General features: G+C 42.6%; 2 protein-coding genes across 8 annotated transcripts in view; both read right to left on the reverse strand.

Annotated features, from left to right (window-relative positions):
* LOC113406614 (aldo-keto reductase family 1 member C23-like protein) overlaps positions 1-5,228 on the reverse strand; it is a 15,655-nt gene extending 10,427 nt beyond the window's left edge. The window contains exon 1 of the mRNA XM_026652302.1: positions 5,143-5,228. Coding sequence (XP_026508087.1) covers positions 5,143-5,228 — 86 coding nt within the window. The remainder of the gene's footprint in view (positions 1-5,142) is intronic.
* A 309-nt stretch (positions 5,229-5,537) lies between these two features.
* On the reverse strand, positions 5,538-20,804 carry LOC112110236 (aldo-keto reductase family 1 member C3 homolog). 7 transcript variants are annotated; one of them, XR_003899820.1, is made up of 10 exons: positions 20,500-20,804; positions 16,861-17,028; positions 15,348-15,522; positions 13,999-14,076; positions 11,114-11,236; positions 9,593-9,702; positions 9,193-9,358; positions 8,146-8,228; positions 7,840-7,930; positions 5,750-5,823 (listed from the first exon to the last, which is right to left on the reverse strand). XR_003899820.1 is itself a non-coding variant. In XM_026652253.1 (9 exons), exons 1-9 carry the CDS (start codon positions 20,584-20,586, stop codon positions 5,621-5,623), a joined length of 1,134 nt encoding a protein of 377 aa, XP_026508038.1. In that variant the 5' UTR covers positions 20,587-20,804; the 3' UTR covers positions 5,538-5,620. The 7 variants fall into 7 exon arrangements, 5 of the variants coding, with proteins under 5 accessions (XP_026508038.1, XP_029767541.1, XP_026508039.1 ...); XR_003899821.1 differs by having other exon boundaries at positions 5,756-5,823; positions 7,849-7,930; XM_026652253.1 differs by lacking the exon at positions 8,146-8,228 and having other exon boundaries at positions 5,538-5,823; positions 7,849-7,930; positions 15,348-15,464.
* Positions 20,805-20,929: the final 125 nt, after the last annotated feature.

Below are 20,929 nucleotides of genomic sequence, written 5' to 3' on the forward strand. Positions count from 1 at the left end.
TATATATGTATGTGTGTGTGTATAAGTAATAAGTAGTCAAACAACGTTGTTTACTTTTATCTTTTGCTTTATCATTATATTTACAATAAATGTGGCATCTTTGCCTTATCCCTCTTAATAAGATCCTGCTGGTTTTTATTTTATTGGTATAACATTTGGATGCCCTGAAGAAAAAGAGACTGATTACAACAGAAGACATTAAAAACTTGCCATGGTACCAACGAAGAAGTATTATTACCTGGCAGGGAGGAACATGTGATATGATTTCTTGGAAATGTGGGACTCGCTATTACCTAGGATTTCTCCCAGGGGAAGCCCCTTGCCACTACCCCCAGGTTCCTTCCTGGTGCACTGCACTCCCCAACTGGGTAAACGAGTCAGTTACCAGTCAGACTGTCACCCCTTCCCCTCTAAGCGCCGTGGGCACTCCCCAAGCTAGATCCCAAGATACTTTTGTAAATGCTTCCGACTGGCCTAGGCCAGAAGGTCCCTTTTTACTTGGGAAATTTTGTTCCAGCCTGTTCTCAACAGGACCCGACGGCCATCTGTATGGCCACACTATCAAATGGCGTAAAAACGAAACCGTCACCAAGGCATCCTTCCCTTTTTCCCTTACCGACACCAACTTTGAGGCCCTGGAGGAAAACTCCCGTGCAGGAATTGACATATTAGCAACAGCTGGCACCTGTGAACTGTCTTTTAAAGAAAAAAAACTTCCATGCAATGCTTTGTAATCAGTTACCTACTTTTTGGTATTCCTACCACTTACTCCGGTTGTCACCCTAAGTTTACCTTCACCCGCAGGAGAGGGACCCCTACTCTACATGACTGCCTCATAGCCCATCATTACAATCCCCACTCCCCAGTTGCTCCCCCTCATATCTTCTCCAATTCCCATATAAATCTGTCTGGTCGTGGCCTCAGAGAAATTCAAGTCTCAAATCAACAAATGTGGTACAGCCCACCCCACCAACAAAATTCCCGTTACCAACGGTGGATGGTGCTAAATGCAACTATGAGAACCATCACCTTCTCATTTCCCATTTCCGCCTTCCAAATAACTACCCTATACCCCAATTGCACCCAAGGAGCGGCCATTCGATTAGCCCAGCTTCTGCAGTGGGAAAATTTTCGGAGAAAAAGAGGCTTGCTGGAAGGGGCCTTGCATGGTCTAACTGGAGCAGCCGCTATCTGGACTATAGACAAGGCCCAGGACCATGAACAACGCCTGGGAAATTTGGAAAGGGCATCAGGCCTCCTTACTGAGGCAGGGTTAACCAGCACCCACTCAAATATAAAAACCCTCCATGCCCTGTCAGGACTGGGAACCACAACCCAAACCCTCTTAACAAAATTAATAAACACCCTCGTTTTAATAGGAAAAAACACCGGATGGGATTCAGCTTGCAGCCAAATGCAGGATTTCTTTAATGGTCTCTTAGCAGAAATGCGGAGCGATGTCCTCAGTCAGTGATGGCCCAAAGCCCTTAACACTACTGCAAGAGTGCCACCCGAGCTGTGAAAATGGAGGCATACGTGGACGTTGTCAGGATGGGACCTGCGACTCCTCAAAATGCTCTTTCCAGGCTTCGGGGCCTGTTAATGGCACATGGGCCCCAGTGCACTTACTCTTGCCGGGACCCTGGGCGGGCTGTCTATGGGACTTGGGTCATCAGCCGGCAGGTATGGGAAGTCAAGCCACCCCACGGACCTAGCCGTTTTATCACCACTCCCCATGGTTTCGCTGCTCAACACGTCTGGGTGGGAATTGGAACCTTGTGGTCCTTATGGCCCTTGGAACCCCCACAGTTGTATTGTCTCCGTAAACTGCACCCTGGGAATTACTAAACATCTTTGACACAGTTTGCTGGGAAGGAAAAGCAGTAGGTAAGGCCCCAGGAGAGAACCCCTATTTGGAAAAGAGGATGGTTGTGTCCTGCCATCAAATCCCCACACCCCTCTTCCCTTTCACCTTAATTTGACCACTGCTCAGGGTAGCTGTTTTATCACCTGGCCTGCTAATCCCCAAATCTCTGTATCCCTCCACCCAGCTGTCCCTCTTGCCTTCGATTGGACTTCCCTCATCCCATCTGCTTCTTAAATTTAACTTTTCTATTTTCCCTCCTCTCCAACCTATCTCATCTCCAAGACCAAGTACATGTAATTGAGGTTGAATATAACAAAGAGGCAAAGGCATTTCAGGCCGCTTATCGAGTAGGGACTCTATGTTCTTCCCACAACGTTTTGTGTTTTGCCTCTAAGGAAATCACCCAAGCCACGCCCAGTCTCTTCACTTCCTCAGTCTTAAAAATACTAATTGGTATAATACTTGCAATTTGTTGTTGTTTATTACTTGCCTCCCTCTGCTGTCTTTGCAAGGTATGTCGTTTACCCCCTCTACAGGTTCAGCCACCGCCCCAAGTCCTTCTTTTTCCCATAGATATCCCCGAAACCACACTGTATTTCCCCTCAGACCCAGAAATAAGTCACCTTAGTGTCAAGTCCATCAGTGCTCCCAGGCTCGTGTCCGCTAATCCCCCCTTATCACCAACTAAGTCTGGGTACTGCACTATGGCCCTTTTAGCAAATTATAATAATGATGCCTACATGGCATCAGAGGAGGGAAATTGTGGGGAAAAAGAACTAGGTAGCCTTCTTAATGACAACCAAAGTAACACCGAAGGCCCAAATTCAGGCCCTCTGACAGAAGCTGACTACACAGATGGTCTTTACGTAAGGCAGTACAGGCCAGAACCTGAACTAAACTAGGCTGTGCAATCCCCTGCCAAATACGATCATGGGCCATGACCAGAGGAGGGAGGGGAAGGAAGCCATGCGAAAGGCCTTAGCAACATGATAACTACTGGGTGATGGAAAAACATGATTACTGCTCATTGATGAAACATAGTAACGGCTTATATGAAGAAATTGCTTCTAGTAAAGGCCAACTCCTCCTATTGTTCCAGCTACCTGCCACCAGTCAATCATATATCATCTTTGGGCGTCCTGTAATAAACTCCTATGCCCCCGCCCCCCCGGAAAACAATATGTACCCTGACGAAAAACAGCACCCCAACTGGTGCCAAGTACCACCCATGTCAAAACCACCAAGAAACCCCCACCCAATAGGCACCCAAATTCTCGTAAATAATGAGGAAGCTACCCGGAAAAAGGAACAGACCCCTACTCTTATTTTCGCATAAATGACGTATTATTTGTAATATGCTTGCGGTTTGACGGAATAAAGCAGCCTGCAAGCTGCTGCTGGGTATGACAGTTTTCGGACTGTCATCCCAACGCGTTGGTATGTATTGCAATAAACTAACCTCAGGCTTGAGTCTGTGAGCTAAAATCAATGCGTGGGTGACTTTTTCCACGACAAAGGTCAATTTTGCAGGGCTAGCAGTCAGAAAATACATCTTTTCAGTTGTAAACTGAACACATTTATTCTTGAAGTCACCTGAAAGACAAATATGGAACCAGATAGTGTGGTTCTAATCTGAAAAGGGACTCTGTAAGAGTTACTAAATCACCAATTATCCAAAAGAGAGTGTGTGTGTGTGTGGGGGGGGCAAGTTCTGTCCTCATTTACACCAGTGCAACCTCCATTGATTTCAGCAGCGCTTGATGTACAGCAGAGAGTATCACAAGTTGAACCATTGGAGCACTGATAATCTGCATAATTAGTCAAGGCCTCAGGTCCTTATTTATCTGAGTCAATGAGAGTTCTGTTACTCAGTCCCTCAAGCAATCGAGTAAGGAGCTCAAGGTTTGACCCACACTGATTGACTGCAATGCATTTGGAAATGAAGGGCCTGTTCTTGCAAACCTTATTCACACAAGTAATCTTACTGAAGTCCATGCGGCTAGTTGAGCGAGTAAGGACATGAGTGAGTGTGACATCAAAGGGATTCTGCATGGGCTCAAGAGCCTGCCTGTGCTGATCTGATTTCAAGATTTGGGTCTTGATGGGTGACCCTGGGCAAGTTCTTTACTGCAGTTCCCCATGTATAACATTAGGATAGTGATACTGACCTTCCATTGCAAAATGCTTGGGATCTGTGGGTGAGAGAGCCATAAGTACAACATAGTGATTTTTAGTCACTACTAACTTGGGTGGACTCTGAACCAGTGAGTGACAAAGAGATAAAAGGCTTTGTATCCCATTACCTAAGTCCCCTATTCCTTTCAAGGTCAGTCTTTGTTTGCTCATCCCAGGAAGCAAATACAGTTTTGAATGGTGTCAGCACATTTATTGTTTATCTGGCACAGAACATGTACTACACAATAAGCGAGTGAGTGAGCTAGCGAAAAAAGGGTGCTGCTGTTAGACTAAGTAGGTAAGTTACAAATAAGATCACCTAGTTCTTCTGCCTGTTTACAAAAAGTGTCATCAGCTTAGTATTATCGTTGGAGGGTTCTGCCAGAAATACAGGGTAATGCTGAGGGCACACCTCCTGATTGAGGGTTATAACATTTTGAATGGCCCAGAGAAAGCAGATGCAACAAAAGGTAAATAGGGTGAAAAACAATGGGCCATGAACTAAAGCTCCAAAAGGATCTGAAAGACATGGAGACATGCCTTTAAGCACAGCATGTGAATTCAGGTGTGGAATGGACTCCCAAAAACAGCAGTAGGAGCTGCAGTTGTGAATACATTTTTATAGTCAGACAGGCACTTAGAAGATATAACTCAATAGAGAACAAGCTGTGAACAAATAGCTGGATGAACAAAGATAAGCTGCGTTGCCTCCTTTTCTTTCCAAATATTGCAGTATAGAAATCCTTCACAAGTGTATAAAAACTACCTGGTATAGAACAAATTGGCAGTTAAATGAGGAAAGAACTGGACTACAAAGAGAGCAGCAGGTCAGGACTGAGGTGTATTGCAGAGAGGCATGTGGGCCCATGAATGGAACTGCTAACCAGACTGCAAGTCAGAGCTGAAGTTCATTGCAGACCTGCATGGGGCCCATTGTTGGAACTGCAGAAAGTGCTGCATGCCGGGATGGAGAGATCTGTGGAGGAAACTGTACAGTGCCTACCCTCACTATCTAGATCTTAGTGCTGTCAGTCACTCATTTTCATGTGCAGCACCAAATTTCATACAACAAACACAAACTTCCTATTGTGTAATAATCTGTAAAAGGTGCATAGATACTGAATCTGACCACAGGAATTCTGTGCCCATCATTCATCCCCATGGATGTTTCTTTGCAGAGCTCCATTGTCTTTCTTGAAGCTTGTAACATCGCTTCGCTCCTGCTTGAGCCAGTGAGCAAATACAGACCCTGAGTATTACTTTTATTTACTGAGGCATGGTGACTGAGGGAGTAGTCAAGCTGCTGCAAGGTGCTGAGTGACATCAATGCCCACCAAAGTGGACAGACCCTATCATTTTTCAAGCTAGCTCAGCCAACCACACTTTGGGGACCTACAGCACCTCACACAGAGCACTTCTAAGGGGCCTGGATCTGCTGGCTCTGAGAATGAAGAAAAGAAACAATTATTAAAGAATAGAGACTAGACTCAATAAATGCATTACACAGACACCTTTATTTTTCCCCATTAGCAATCCAGAACCATTCCATTCAGAGACTGAGTTGTTTTGAATTTCTGTTTAAATGTACAGTGTAGATTTCTTGATATCACCAGCACTAGCTGGACTTCCAGAACAGGGCACTTCTCTAGGACTAATCACTGGAATGGAGCAAGGAGATGAAATGTGTGTCTGATTCCTCACATGCGAAATAAAACCAGGAACACTGAAAGCATCCTTTCCATTATTCATCTTTAAATGGAAACTGAGGGTGGTCCACAAGTCTAAAAAGAAAACATTTATTAAATATCCACATGTGATTGCATTCCTAGGACATCTGAGTGCAAACCACAGGAATCTCGAAGAGCAGACATGCAATGCTATCTATCTGTTTTAGGGTTTTCTTTAGGCCCATCACTGTACTATCTCAGCACATGAGTGCTCTAATGTATAATCTCTACTGAGAGGACATTACATTACAGCAGAGTTTATTATAACTAATACCTGTGTTCACCTGGAATTTAATAAAGCTTGGAGAAAACATGACAGAATGGTCTCATAACTGTCTGTGACTGGCTATGGCAGAAGGCTGTTACAAGAGAGGATTATTCTCAGTAAACAGTGAGGCTAGAACAAATAATAGTGGGCTTTTATGAAGCAGAAAAATTGTCTTTAAAATACAGACAGGCCCATACTGTAAAGTTAAGATCCCGATCTGGATCCAAAATGTGGGTGTATTTTGGTTTAGTCCATGCAGATGTAAAGGCCATCCAGATCAAAGAATGTTTAATCTAGACCCAAACTTCTGCAAAGATCAGGGTTGTTTGGGTGCAGCTGAGAACTGAACTCCTTGCACCCTGTGGCACTGTGCAGAGCTGGGGGTGGGGTGGGGGTGGTGCTGGTGGGGGTAGGGGAGAAGGGGGTGTATCCACAAAAGGAGAAGTTTGCAACTCTCTGATCCTTGGGCTAATTCCTAAGATGCTCTCTGCTAGCTGGGGATTGCTGGAGCACAGCAGGACTCTGGCCACACTCTCTCCCCAGAAGTGCCTTCAGCGAATCCCCTATGCCAACATCTTGGAGGTTATGGCACAGGACCTTGCTCTATGGGTTCTTCACCACCAGGGAGATCCCCTGATGCCACTAGAACACAACAAATGTCCTAGAGGGGCCTTGGACTGATCCCAGAGTTTCCAGAACATTGGAAACATTTATAACCATTAGGATGATGACACAATGACATTGGCATTCAAGGGAAATTGTTATTTTGCCTTGAAACTGGAGCAAGGCTAAACGAGATAAACGACTACTAGGAATGTGTTGGGATAATGGGCCAAATCCTGTCATTGTGGGAGCCTCGGGCACTGGTGCACCTCGGTCTCTCTTATTCACTGCCTGTGGCACATAATTTTCTAGTCTCCTGTGTGCAATGTTGTTGTAGTCTTGTCGGTCACAGGATATTAGAGAGACAAGGTGGGTGAGGTAATATTTTCTATTGAACCAACTTCTGTGGGTCAGAGGGACAGGCTTTGGTCTGTAGGGAGCTTGCTTCTGATGAGCTGAACCCCTCTCTTCTGGCCTCCAAACAACCCCCCCAATCTCATCACCAGAAGCAAGCTCCCCACAGACCAGGATACACAAACTCAAAGTTGCACCAGACCTTGCTGGATTAACATGCAATCCTGCCACTGGTACAGGGATCCACCCTCTCCCACCCCCAATATATCTTTCAAGATCCATGGATCCTACACATGCCTTTCACAACATGTGGTAAACCTCATCCAGTGCACTAAATGCCCTAATAAGAACTATATGGGTGAAACCAGACAATCACTAAATTCCCAAATGAACTCCCCCAGGAAAGTGATAATACAAAAACACCCTATCACCTGTGGGTGAACACTTAACAAACCTATCAGTCCTCATCCTCAAAGGAAAAATATGAACCTGGGAGCTTAACTTCATAACTTTGCTAGTCACTTAAAATTATGGACTGAAAAAGAGACTCTGGATTTATGGATTATTACAACAATCTATTTACACACAACCCCCCCGCCCCTCCCCACACCCACACACCCACACACCCCCAGCTGCCTTCCCCTCCTTTCTTTTCCCCCTATCAATGGAGGGGTGTTAAAGGGGTGTAACCTTGAATGGCCCCTTGAAATGTGTGTTAACTACTTATGCCAAACAATCTGTTCCACCTTGTATTTAGTTGTGACAAGTTTCCCAGACATGAAGAAGAGCTCTCTGTGTAAGCTTGTTTCTCTATCAACAGAAGTTGGTCCAATAAAAGATATTACCTCACCGACCTTGTGTCCTGGTCTCCTGTGGGCTATAATGCTTCAGTCTGGTTTTGGTTGTTGGGTTCAGCAAGCGGGTGGTGTTGATAGCCTGTGAAATACAGGAGGCAGACTAAATGATCTGGTAGTCCCTTCTGGCCTTAAACTGCATGATCCACTCCAGTCCTAATAGCTATGATCCTAAGTACATCCTTTGTGATCACGAGGGTCAGTATAACACAAAACCTTAATTCTTTGTGGGGTGACCACTGCTGCCTTTCTCCTGCCTCTCCACAGAGTACTAAAATACAAAGTATTGTGACTCACTGTATTAAGTTCAGGTAGCGAAGGTTTTTATTCAGTCCATCAATGGTTTTCATGTCCTCCTCAGAGAGCTGGAAGTCAAAAATCTGACACAGAAGACAGGATCAAACATTGGTTATTCCTGCCGGGCATAGCCCTTCTAATAGTGGGATGTATGTGCATTTACAGAAGTACAAGGCCCATGTTAGGTGAAAAGAAATGAAATAGGTATATTAATCTGGGCCTGCTATTTCCACTGTATTTTATATATTTCAGAGGTGAAGGTTATCTAGCTATGTAACTTTTGTGATTTTATTTTCTGGGTATTTCACCTTTGTACTTTTAGCAATCTGCTGTCTGTAGAGGCAGCTGCCATTTTGAGATATAAATGGCTGCTTACAGAGGAGATACACACTGTGCTCTCTTACACAGATGTTCTTTCTTGGTTTGTTTTTCCCTTAATCTAGAATAAATCTGTCAGACTGATATTGTAAGGTTTGTTCCTTGGGTATGGAAAATAGACCTAGGGATGCTATACCCTGATTTACCTGGGATGTTTAAGATTCTGAACTAAAATGGGCAGGGGAGGACAGATCAGAGTTTGGAGAGGACCCATGGTCTAGGCAAGAGACTGAGGGCAGGAAAGGGGCACACTCCTACTGGAAGATCATTTGTCTTTCCAATGCTCAGAGGGGCCTATATTCCCATCTGATATCAAGAGTAGCATTAGTCATTTTGGGAAAGGGCTCCATAAATCAATTGCTCCCTCAAAATTGTTTCCTTTGGGAGAGACAAGGAGGACTCCAGGGTTTTTTCTCCCCATATTATTATTTGTTCTCTAGTGGGTGCCAAGTTATACAGTTCAAATATTAAAGTGGCAAAAGCCTTCTCTAAGAATAGAGAACCTGCCTGAGAACTGCGCTACACAATGTCTGATAGTTCTCAGGCAGGATCCTGCAGTGCTATATTGTACAAGGGCACAAAAGTTCTCAACCCTCCATGGTGTCCCATCTAAATCTGTACATAGGGAGGTGTCTCCCTCACCATCTTCTCTCTGCACTCCTGTTTTACCTGGAAGTTTTCTTCAATACGCTTTCTGGTGAAGCTCTTAAAGAGGACCACGATACCACGCTGCAGCTGGTAGCGCAGGGCTACTAGAGCGGGGCTTCGGTTGTATTTTTTGGCAATTGCACCCAATACTGGGTCCTCCAGCAGAACTGGGGTGCTTTGGTCTATCCTACAAAGGAAACAGAGAAACAGGGAGCATTTCTGGGATCAGGAATGCAGTCATCGCAGCCTAGTGAGGACAATGCCTGTGAAATCTGAAAATAAACTACTAGGTCTTTTCCAGCTCTCATTTGTATTGTATAACTTTATATCAGATACTTTGAAGATGGAAGGAGGGGAAAGTACCCTTTAACCCATTATTGAGGTTCTAAACCTGGGAGCACAGTCCAGTTTCTTTCCTTACCACATCTTGTCTCTCTGTGAGCCCAGAGCACAATAGGCTTCAAGGAGGATATCCTTGGATTTGCAGAAGGCCAGCAGTTTGCTTTGGTTGAGGTAAGGGTGACATTCAACCTGCAGAATCAACCCGCAACCCAAAATTGAGATTTCAGATCATATGAACAGCAGCAGTCAGACAAAAGAAACATCAGACATTATGTCAACGGGACACAGTATACTAAAATATCAAATATCCTTCAATTAAAATACAGCCTGGAAGTGCAAGTGACCCTGGGGTGCAGTTTAGCTGATAAATCCCAAGCAACAGTTTATCTAGTAAAGGACAGAAGCCAAGACATGTTGTGGGAGGATAGGCTTAATAAGGATTTATAGTCAGAACCAAGTCCTGCTTCCCTTACTCATGTGTCTAGTCCCACTGAAACCTCAGTTTTGATACTAATTTTGGCCCATCGTGTATTGTTACATAGCTAGGATATGGATCAAAATCATTGCCTGGACTAACACTGCCATTAAAGCAATGACCATTAGTTGGACAGAGAGAGAGAGAGAGACTGAGTTTGTTACTAGTGGATGTTTTATGGGTCTGTACTGGGACCAGTTATGGACGAGATGGCACTCTCATTCTAAGCCCTTATTTTCAGTGGCTGATAACTTCCCCTAAAGTAGTCTCTTGGTCCAAATTTCTCATGCTTGGTCTCAACTCACAAATTATTTTTAATGAAATTTAAAACAGTTTAGATTTAAAACTTTAAAATTACCTCCTACCTATATAGTATCCTCCATACAGAACTTGTTCTATGCTAAGTTTGAAAAAAAATTAGTTGAGAGGCAAAATTACTTTCAAAAACTGACTATGGGATGCTGTGCATATCCTGGGTTATTTTGCTTATCATATATAACTCAGTTCTCTCTCTTTATCCAGCATGTATGGAATACATCTGGGTATCTATGTGAAGGGTACGAAAATGGATAAGAAAACAACATAGTCCATCTGAATCATCTCTCTCTGAGCCTACTGCCTGAAAGCCACATTTCTGAGTATGAGTTTGGACATCCCGGTAACAAAACATCCTCACATTCCAAGCAGAGAAGGGCTGCTGCTATGAAAGTCTATTCCCATAGCAGCGGAATGAGGATCTCTGGATGTACAGAGCTTATCTTTCTCCTGCCTCTCTCAGACACTGTTTCCTTTATGGGTATTTTCTACTTCATTCTTTCTTGATATGCATAAGTTTTTCATCATTTCAGTGATGGGCACAAACAAAGCCCTTGTTCCAAACAACATAGAACTATTTTTTTTTCAGAACCTGAATCTATAGTTGCTAATGGCCCCTGTCTTTAACGTCAGCTGTCGCAACACCCACAAATTCTGAGGAGTTCAATATCAGGTCTAATTGTTGTGGCTTGTGTCTACTTGAAGTGGAGCAATAGTTCCCCCCAGAAATGAAACTCTTCACTGACTACAAGTTCTGAATTTCTTCTAACTCAATACTTTTAGGTCTCTACCCAAAGGTCAGCATTTTACCTGGTTGAGAACAGGTTTGTACTTGAGCCCTGGTTTGTTCAGGATCATTTCTAGCTGTCTGCGGTTGAAGTTGGACACTCCAATGGACTTCACCAAGCCTGCATCTTTACATGCCTCCATGGCCTGTGGAAAACAACAACAGACAGCTCTATTATCACTACTGGTAGTATAATTTCTGAGAGACTAGAAAAATTACACTCAACTGGGCCCACTCAATATAATATTATTCCACCAAAATATTACTACACGTACAGTAGGGGAAGTTTGATTTATTCTAGAACGAAACTCTGATTTAGAGACATTTTCCAACTGTTCACTTAGGCATCAGATCTCTGTCCAATCCATTGTGAAATAAAGTAATCTTTCCCCCACAGTAGAAAGTAGACAATCTGGCCACCGCCTCTCTCTGTAGCTTCCTCTCTAATTTATCCTTCATACATAAAGAACTCAAAGACATAACAATACCCAATCACTGCTCATGAACAATACAGAAATAAGGGTACCACATAAGTATGGGACTATGAACACCAGTTTAAGAGCTTTATAGCACAAAAAAATTCAGAATGAAAATTAAGGGGGAAACACAAGAAACACTGAAGGAGATGGACAAATGCAGTGGTCACCATTAGAATGTCTGTATTTACTGATAGTAGTCATACTGTGGTGTCTGAGATACACCAGGAAATGACTGCAGAATCTCAGATCACAGGCAGTGCTATGAAAACAGATATTGTAAATTCGGTTTACTTTTTACATTTAATAGAAAAAGCCTGCTAGAGTCCACTGAAGGGAAAGCACATATCACAGGAGAAGTTTTAGCTTTTTCTTTTTAAATGAGGTAGTTAAGTTAGTACTCATGAAAATGAGGAACCTATAGCACCAATTAGAACCAGGGATAAATGGATAATTAGAACCCCCAAAACTCTACCAATGCACCTTGATTCTGACCTGATGTCCCTTTGTATTTCATTTCTGGCCTCTCTTGATATAGAAGCACCAATGGTATTAAACTGAGTGGTGGACTTTGTAATGTGGGTAAGCGTGGACAGACTTTGAACCTTGTTCTTCAGTGTTGACAGGCTGGCCCACTAATAAGTTGCAACGACAAGCTACTCAAAGAGCATTAGCTAAAGAATTAGGGATCTGATGGAGTCCTCATCTTGGCTGACTCTAGGGCAGAATATTTCATCCCTCCTCTGTGGAAATCACCACATGTAAAGCCCAGACTACAATTCTGTCCCTGACAATATCCCTGCCCTAAGACCAGAGAAGGCCAAAGCATCTCAAAGTGCGGTTCTGCTCCACAAAGTGATTCTGTAAAAATGGCATGTGAGGTTTCATGTTTGTTGAATCTCAGTGATTTCCCCCTCAAATCTGCTCCGTTTACAATTGAAAATATATTTCACTTAACTAGCTGCCCTGAACACTCATTGAAGGTCTGGTCTAAGCACAGTTATTGTGCTGCTTTAACTATATCAGTCTGACATGGATGTAGTAGACCGCTCCTAGTATGATGGGGCAGCTCCCACAGCAGTCAGAAAGGGTTAAAGAGCTTCTCTGGGCACAATCCACCACACCTATGAGGCTTGTCAAGCCTGGCGAATGGCAAGTGTTTAAAAGGGAGGATACTGGCTCAGTCTGGGCGGGACTCTGGCGTTAGCAGAGCTAGAGCTCCCCAGAGGACAGGGGTTGTTTCCTGTGGAAATTGCTTGAGCGCACTGGCCTCCTGGGCCCTCTGAGGAAGTAGAGGACTGGCTTTTCTATACTTCTCTTTTTCAAGCCCTGGGACTTTGCCTTGGTTGCTTGGGCACATAGGGGACAAGAAGTCCAGATCTCCTGCCAAGGGACTGTAAATCCTCACTCTGTGTGAGACTGCAGGGACCTGGCCTTTTTTTGAGGGCTGCAGAATTACTGTGCCCTTTTCTTCATTTGGACTATTTTATACCCCTAGAAGGGAACAGGCTGTCTATCAGGTGCAGGCAGAGGGCCATACGCCGCACTTTGAGCCAGATCTATAGTAATGTAATTGTCCAGAAAAGGATATTTGAGACAAGAGAGATGCCCCTTCTTGCCCCAGGGGAGTGCCAGAAAGATATAATTTATCACAGTGGGTACAGTCATGCTGCTATAAAGGAGCCTATAGTGGTATAGTTTATTCCCATAAATTTAGGGGAATAAAATACCCCAGTGCAAGGTACCACTGTACTGGTAAAACTGCCTTCACTCTAGGGGTTGCACCAATTCAACTATTTTGTTTAAAAAAAAAAATCACACCCCTAAATGAAATAGTTAATGTGGAATGAAAACTGTATGCACCCCTGGCTGAAGTCTGACAACTGAGCTGGACTCTTTCCAACTTGCGCATCATCACTAATAAGAACAGTTCAATTACACCTCTGCAGCCCCAACGTCTTCAGATTATACCCTCAGTGACACTTGAGCAACATCATTTTCTTAACACAGGTGTCACTGATTTGATTTTAGTAAGAAAATCTGTTGATGATTCACAAGAAGGAGCATCGCTGGTTGGTGCTGCTGGGCTAACTGGAGCAAAAAGCAGCTTAAACTTATTTTGGTCACTAAAGCTGGCAGCAATGATGCTCAATACACCCAAGGGTCAGATCTGTTAAGTGTGAAGGTGTCGTTTGTTTATAGTTACTTGCTGGTGTGAATCTGCACTTTATCAATAGGCAGTTCAAGAACATATCTTACTCACAATCCCAGCCTCCCACATACATAACAATTACATTCTCCCTAGCTCTCTAAAAAGGTCATATGACTAAAAAACAGATAGAACTCTGAACACTTTCTGGATAACAGTCAGCTGACTGCCTAAGGAAACTGGATGGGCTCTTAATTAACACTGTGTTATTCATGTCACTCACCTCCCAAGTTTGACGCAGATCTACAACATCGAAAATGAGTTTTCCATTTTCATCCATTGGTGATAAATCTGGCCCAGGCTTAAAAACAAAAGGAAAATCCCCATTGGTCATGATGTTTTTTACACAAGTGGATTTTAACTATTTTGTGGCCAAGGAAGGAGTCGTAACCAGGAGGAGTGGGGAAGGAGGTAAAGTGTCGAACACTAAAGCTGGTAAAAATAATAGAATGGTTTTATCTAAACCATTTGGATTACCACAAGCTAAAAACATTTGGATGAGAGACTGAGAGCTGGATCATTGCCCAGTCACCAAGAATTTTCCTACCAGTAACACCTAAGAGTTATCTTATCTTATCAATTCCCTTTCTTTTAAGTCCCTAATCGAAGACTCCAGCAGCACCAGAACAAAACTGATATCATCTGAATTAAAACTACCTTGAACTGAACTGAATTTTCTACTTCTCTAGAGGCAGAGCAGCCACTGTAAATTGTCAAACTGAGCTAGAGAATTTAGCTACACATCACTTTTGAGTAAAAGGCCTATACATGACTGAAATATATAGCATACCTTGTGTTCCATGAGTAAATTTCACCCTAGATGCCTAGAAATAATTTTGAGTAAATAAGACAATAAATGTTAATACTGGAAAATTAATTAGCTCAGCGAAACACTATTTTCATAAGAAATCGTGTTTATACGCCATGAAACAAAGCATGCATGTGGAAAGCAATTAGGGCCTAGAGATAGTACAGATAAATCATGATATGGTGTCACACAAAATGACATCTTCATTGACAAAGAGAAAGAAGCTTCACTTAATGAACTAAAGAGGTTATAATTGATTAACTCCCCTCCATAAGAAATCACAGTAACCTCAGATTAGTTTTATAGATTACTGGTGAATTTCCAGAGTAACTAGTTAGCTTTTGATCATTAAGTATTTATTTGAATTTAAAGAGTTTTCCAGACAGTTTGTAAATTTGCCAGTGCACTAAGATATAGATATATTTAGTGGCATAGAGTGAACCCAGGTAGCATATGATGTTTTAATAGCAAGGATTAAAAGCATAAGACTGTTAACCTACATGATTACTATATATCGACTGCGAATGAGACACAATATGAGTTTCCCCCCCCCAAAATTTTTGCATTATAGAGTGTGCCTCATGCATTAGTTTTTCTTTTGTCTTTTGCCTTCCCCTCGAGCACCCATCATAGGGTACTTTTGTAGGCTGGACATACGACTAGATGAACTACGGGTCTTTTTTTTAAAAACAGCTCTGCTCTGGCCCATGGATATACTACCAAACATTTGTTTTCCTGTGTATATTTTTTAAATAAATGTTTACCTTTAGAGACACAGGGATATGGATAATGAAGAGATCAAGATAGTCAAACTTAAGTTTCTTCAGCGATTGTTCCAGGCAGTTTCGGACAAGTTCAGGACGGTGAAAGGTACTCCCAAGCTGTAATGATTCAAAAACAACTGTTCTTTCTGAAGAAGTTCTCTTTTTTCTCTTCTTTCTGTAAAAAACACTTTTCTAAATTGTCTTATTCATGACATTCCACTGGCTTTACTTTTTTGGCAGAGGGGTTGTGTTGTGAGGTGGTTGTGTGCAAAGCTGCACGTGAGAGTGAGAAGTTAATGTTTCCTGAAGAAGCAGGGTTAGGGCCTGAAATACAGCCAGGATGTGAGAAATGCACTTGCTCAGTACAGGAACCCTATGTGAGGCCACTCTCAGGGTTAAAATCTTTCTGGCTAAATTTGTTCTCCTTGGTTATTAGGAGTCACTCTGTTGTCTGACTTAATTAGATGGCCCTTAGAAGAATGGAATGGAAGATGTCCCTTGGTATGTGACTGAGTTCTGTACACAATTCTGGTCTGTCTCTGGGAACCAGGAGATGAGAGTTCATACAAATGCCATTTCTAACAAGATGTCAGTTCTAATGTGGAAAGAATCCCACCCCAAGAAGCCCTTTCTCCTTTTTTTGCCATCGGTTCTCCATTTACTATGTGGTTCTGCTCTGAAAAGTGACTCTGTAAAAATGAGATTTTGGTGTTAAATATTGACTCTCAGTGATTCAATACAAATGTGCCCCATTTACAAGTAAAAAAGGATGCTTTTCCAACTGACAGCTCCACAAACTCAATCTGGATCAAGCTGGGTTCTTTGCTTCTTGTCCATCACCTCCAGAAATAAAGATGCTGGAGAACAAATTATACTCTCAGTGACACCTTTGCAACCCCAATGTCTAAAAATCTTGCTCTCAGTGATAATCCCTTGCTTTTAATTCATTTGTGGAAGTGTAGTTGATTGGAAATTAGTAAACAATTTTGTTGATGAGACCCGAGGAGGAATAAAATCCACCTGACTCTCCCTTAGCCATATTGTTTCTATAGAGCTGAAAGGAGTGACAGCTTATTTTTTCTTCCACTGAAAACACAGATAGGACTGTGAATGCACACAGGGAACAGGTTGGTTGAATAAGAAGGTGCCATTTTTACACAATCACTTTTCAAAAGAAATCTACACTTTCAAGCAGAGTCACCATTGTGCACAGGAAGCTTAGAATGGCTCATTGTGGCTAAATAAAATAAAATGTTCTGTCTGGTGATCTGTACTTTAAAGGGCATGAAGAGGCCGTTTTAGCTTCACTTTCACAAATGTAGAGATGAGCCTGGTGCTCAAACCTGTAACTTTGTATAGAAAGCAATTTCCCACGTCTGTGAATAATACTCCCCTAAAGGGAATCCTTTCAATGCTGGCCTTGAGTAGGTTACACCATTCTTCATAAATTAGAAAAAATTAGCACAGGAAGCAGTAGGGTAAAAATACTTGTGTTAAAACAAAACCCACTTACCTTTCCTGTGTAAAATATGTCCTCTCTTTTGACTGTTCCATCTGCAATCTTCTCGTGAATGGCTCGCCCAACCTCCTCCTCAGTCCCATATACAAAGGCTCCATCAATATGGCGGAAGCCAACTTCAATAGCCACCTTTGTAGCCTCCTCACATTTACTTTTTTGAACCTACCGGTTAAGAAGGTATAGTGTCAATCTCTCGGGATTAGGGATATTGTATGTCAGTCACCTAGAGCTTTGATCACCATCAGAAAGACTTCAAAGTAGAGTAGCACATTTAGAATTTTGAATTTACCTTAAAGGAAATTCCAGGATTCTGGGCCCGATCCTTTGTTGCCCTGCATCTTATGTTATCATTTACACCACAGCAAAGTAAATGGAACGTAGGTGTAAAAAGCTACTATTCAGATATAGCAGGTATTTTTTGCTCTCACTGTGCACAGGAGTAAATGACTCCTTAAAATGCAGGGCAACAGAGAATCAGGCTCATTATTTCAGCTTTCCTTTTTACAAGATTCAAAGTACAGGACCCCGAGACCAGGATCTGTAAGAATCAAATATCAACATTCACTATGGATTAGAACCCCCAGTCTGGCTGAGCTATTGCCTGTTTATTTAAAAATAAAATCTCATGATTTATACGTCAAACTTACGATTTTGCCCAAACTGATTTATGGTTTTGAACTCTTGGTTTGGCAGGACCACATTCCTTTCATGAGTAGTTGTAACAAAGGCAGCTATTAGAACTGTTTGGTGAGAACTATGATTTTATGAACCCCTGTTTGTTCTTGATAATGACTCAGCTTTCTTCCAGCTAGGTCCATATTGACTTTGTTGAGATTAATGATTTAAAAAAAATCTGACAACAGCCATGCTTCCTAGCAGAGAAATCAGGTGTGATAAAGACTAAATAAATAAATAAATAAATAAAAAGATAAGCAAGACCTAAGGGAGGGGCAAACGAACTTCTTGGGGATACTAGAGAAGGGCAAAGAAACCTAGTTCCTAAATTGGTTTCTGATTTCCCATTTGCCTTTTTTTAAATTTAATTTTCAAGCTTCAGCTAGGGATTTGTTGAACAATTTCTCTCCCAGTATCAAAGAAAATCTAGCCTGTGGGCCTAAATCTGCTCTCATTGAAATCAGTGAAGTTACAGTGGTGTAAAACCTAGTATGAAAGGAGAATCAGGCCTTATAAATACAAGTGGGCCTGATTCTCATTACACTAAGGCCCCTTTGTGACAGGTTTGGTCACAGAGATCCCCTTGGGACTGTCACCTGACATGCTGAAATTACCTCTCAGCCCGTTTTCCCTGCCAGCTTTGGACTCCAGAACCCCGCCTTGTTGAGCCAGACACTCTAGCCTGCTGCAACATAGACCCAGGGTCTGGGTCACACCCCCAAAGCTGCAGACCCCTCCAGTCTCCATTCCCCATGGGCTGGCCCACATGTACACAGGAAGGCTTTCAAGTAACTAAGGCCATTTACAACTGATTTTTTCTGGTCAATGGGAGCCATCAAGATTCTAAACCACCATTAATGGCCCACACTTTGCGTAATTACAATAGGACCTCAGAGTTATACTTCATATTTCTAGCTTCAGATGCAGGAATGCTACATGCATACAAATAGGAGGAATATATTCAGTAGGGTATAACCTTTGTTATGATACCTTACAAGAGACCTTTTGCATAAAGCATATTCCAGTTACATCATATTCACACTCATAAGCATATTTCCATAAAACATATGGAGTGCAACGTCACACCCTTTACATCACTCTGGCCGTCAGAGATGATGCATAACTCTTGATGATGGGTGGGCACAATTTAAAGTTTTTTGGGGAGGGGTTGCATCTGATTGACCCACATGTTGCCTCTGGGCTGAGGAAAAGCAGCAGAGCCAGGAGCACCAGGGCAGCAGTGAGCGAGCACCCTGAAGAGTATCTCATGGCAGCCAGGCTCCTTTGGGAGAGCAGCTCGGACCTGTGCCACCCTCCCTGCCTGGGGAGCCCCTGGCTATGCATAGGTGTTCCGGCTCAGGGAGAAGGGCAGGGAGGGCTGCCGGGCAGCCAGACACTGCGGAGAGCCAAGGGCTTGAGCTGGCCAGGCGGCTCCCACCAGCTTCCAATCTGCCAGCTTTTGGCAGGAAGCAGGCGACGGTTTTCAAATCACATGTATCACCTCTGCTGGCAGTGTGATGGGGCCTTAAATTACACCCACTTTAGCGTGGAGGTCCTAAGGAGCCTTAGTATAACTGAGAAACAGGCCTGAGTGAACAGCTGCAGTTGACACAGATTGTAGTGTGTAGGAAAGTCATATTTTAGGAGATGGTCTTTTCTGGGAGGAGGAGGAGGAAGAGGAGAGAGATCATATCAGTCCTGCTGATTAGAAGATTAGAAGGACTCACTGGAAAGAGCTGAGTCACTGAGCTCTACAGAAAATGTCTATGCTTCACCTTTATTCCTAAGACAATATACATGTCATGGTGCCACAAGGCTTATACGTACCAGGTAGAAGGAAAAAGATCCACATGCAGCTGTCCTCTTCAGAGGGGCCCTTACTTTATTTTATTTTATTTTTTTAACCACAGTATTTAGTCAGGCTTAATTCTCCCCAAGTCATGGATAGGAATAAGGAGCGAAAAATAAGTAAAGACTTTAAAAAATGTAATAAATTGCACATTTTAGCACCTTCCATCTGAGAATCCCAGTGCAATTTTACAAACTCTTAGAGTAAAATCTTCAAAAGCAGTGCCATTTCCAAGTGCCTTTCAATGAGACATAGGCTTCTAAGCCTTTTATGTGCTTTTGAAAATTTTATCCTTATGAGCTAAACCCAGTGAGGTAATTCAGGTATTATCAGAATTTTACAAAACTGGGGAAACACAAAAGGCAAGTAAGATACCCAAAGGTTACATAAGTGACTCAGAGGCAGAATCAGATCTTCTGACTCCAAGTCCCCTGCTCTGACCACTAGACCAGCCCCCTCCACACTGGGATCAGCAGGGAGCAGGACTGTTGAGAAGGGAGAAAAAAGGAAATATACTCATTTTCCTTCCCTCAGTGTAATTCAGTGAGCAGCACTACAAGGGCTAAATATAACTAACTTCTCTTTAAAGGAAATTGGTTTCCATTTAGCTCAGGTTGGGACCAAAATGCATTGGCAGAGACATATGGGCCGAAAACTGGAAAAGGGAGTGCTGTAGGTCAGGGCAAAGATGCATGGGTAGTTATATAGTGGCTCTGGACTAGCCTAGCTGGGTGCTGGAGGTCAGGACAGAGGTGGATTGACAGATGCATGTGGGGGTTCAAGGTGTGAATGGTTGGGGTTGCTATCGATCAGGTGTTTTGGCAAAGCTAGGTCAAGGAGTCATGAATCAGCATGAGATTCACTCAAATAATAAAAAACAAAAACCATTTCTTACAGATTGATGATATTCTTACACTTATATACAGGCATCATCTTTCACTCAACCCCCCAAAGCACTTTTCAGACATTGTCAATAGTTTTATAAACTAGATATACAGGGATCTCATCTTGCAGATCTTTCTGGACTGATACAGGCAATGGTTATAGCAGTGCCCAGCAATGTTAATCAACAGGTTAAGGACAAAGAAATCCATGAAAGATTTACTTACTGCATCAGGGGAATAGGTACCAAATCCCACTGCAGGAATTTTGTTCCCATCATTCATCTTAATACAGTGGTCGTTGTCAAACTCCATCTCTTTACAGTATTTCCTCGATTCTTTTCTGAATGCTGAAATTTTACAGCACTGCTGTATGGGCCAGCGAGAGCTTCAGAAAGAAAACACAGTATGAATTTCTATTTTAATTATATTTTTCTATGATGTGTACTAAAAGGAGTAGCCAAGTTTGGTGCAGCACGCATAAAGGGGGAAAAAAAGTATAAATGCAAAATGACAAAGCTCTCAGAAAACCCACTATCATTATCAACAGGTTCAAAGATCAGTCTCTTTCCTCAAACTTTATTGACTTAATACTGCTTCCATGTGACATAGAAGGAAAGCGTACAAAAGATCTCCCTTCAAATTCACAGTCACTCTA

This window comes from Terrapene carolina, unplaced genomic scaffold, assembly GCF_002925995.2.
Source record: "Terrapene carolina triunguis isolate 2854851 unplaced genomic scaffold, T_m_triunguis-2.0 Scaffold112, whole genome shotgun sequence".
Classification (NCBI taxonomy): Eukaryota; Metazoa; Chordata; order Testudines; family Emydidae; genus Terrapene; species Terrapene triunguis.

Excerpts from the sequence above, each read along its gene's own strand:
- LOC112110236 (XM_029911681.1), bottom strand. The coding sequence starts at position 20,552 with ATGATGGGAACAAAATTCCTGCAGTGGGATTTGGTACCTATTCCCCTG. Across the intron at positions 11,237-13,998 it reads ATCTGCGTCAAACTTGGGAG|GCCATGGAGGCATGTAAAGA; the intron begins GTGAGTGACATG and ends TGTTTTCCACAG. Across the intron at positions 5,824-7,848 it reads ACAGGAGACCAGGACACAAG|ACTTGTGGACCACCCTCAGT; the intron begins GTCGGTGAGGTA and ends TTTTCTTTTTAG.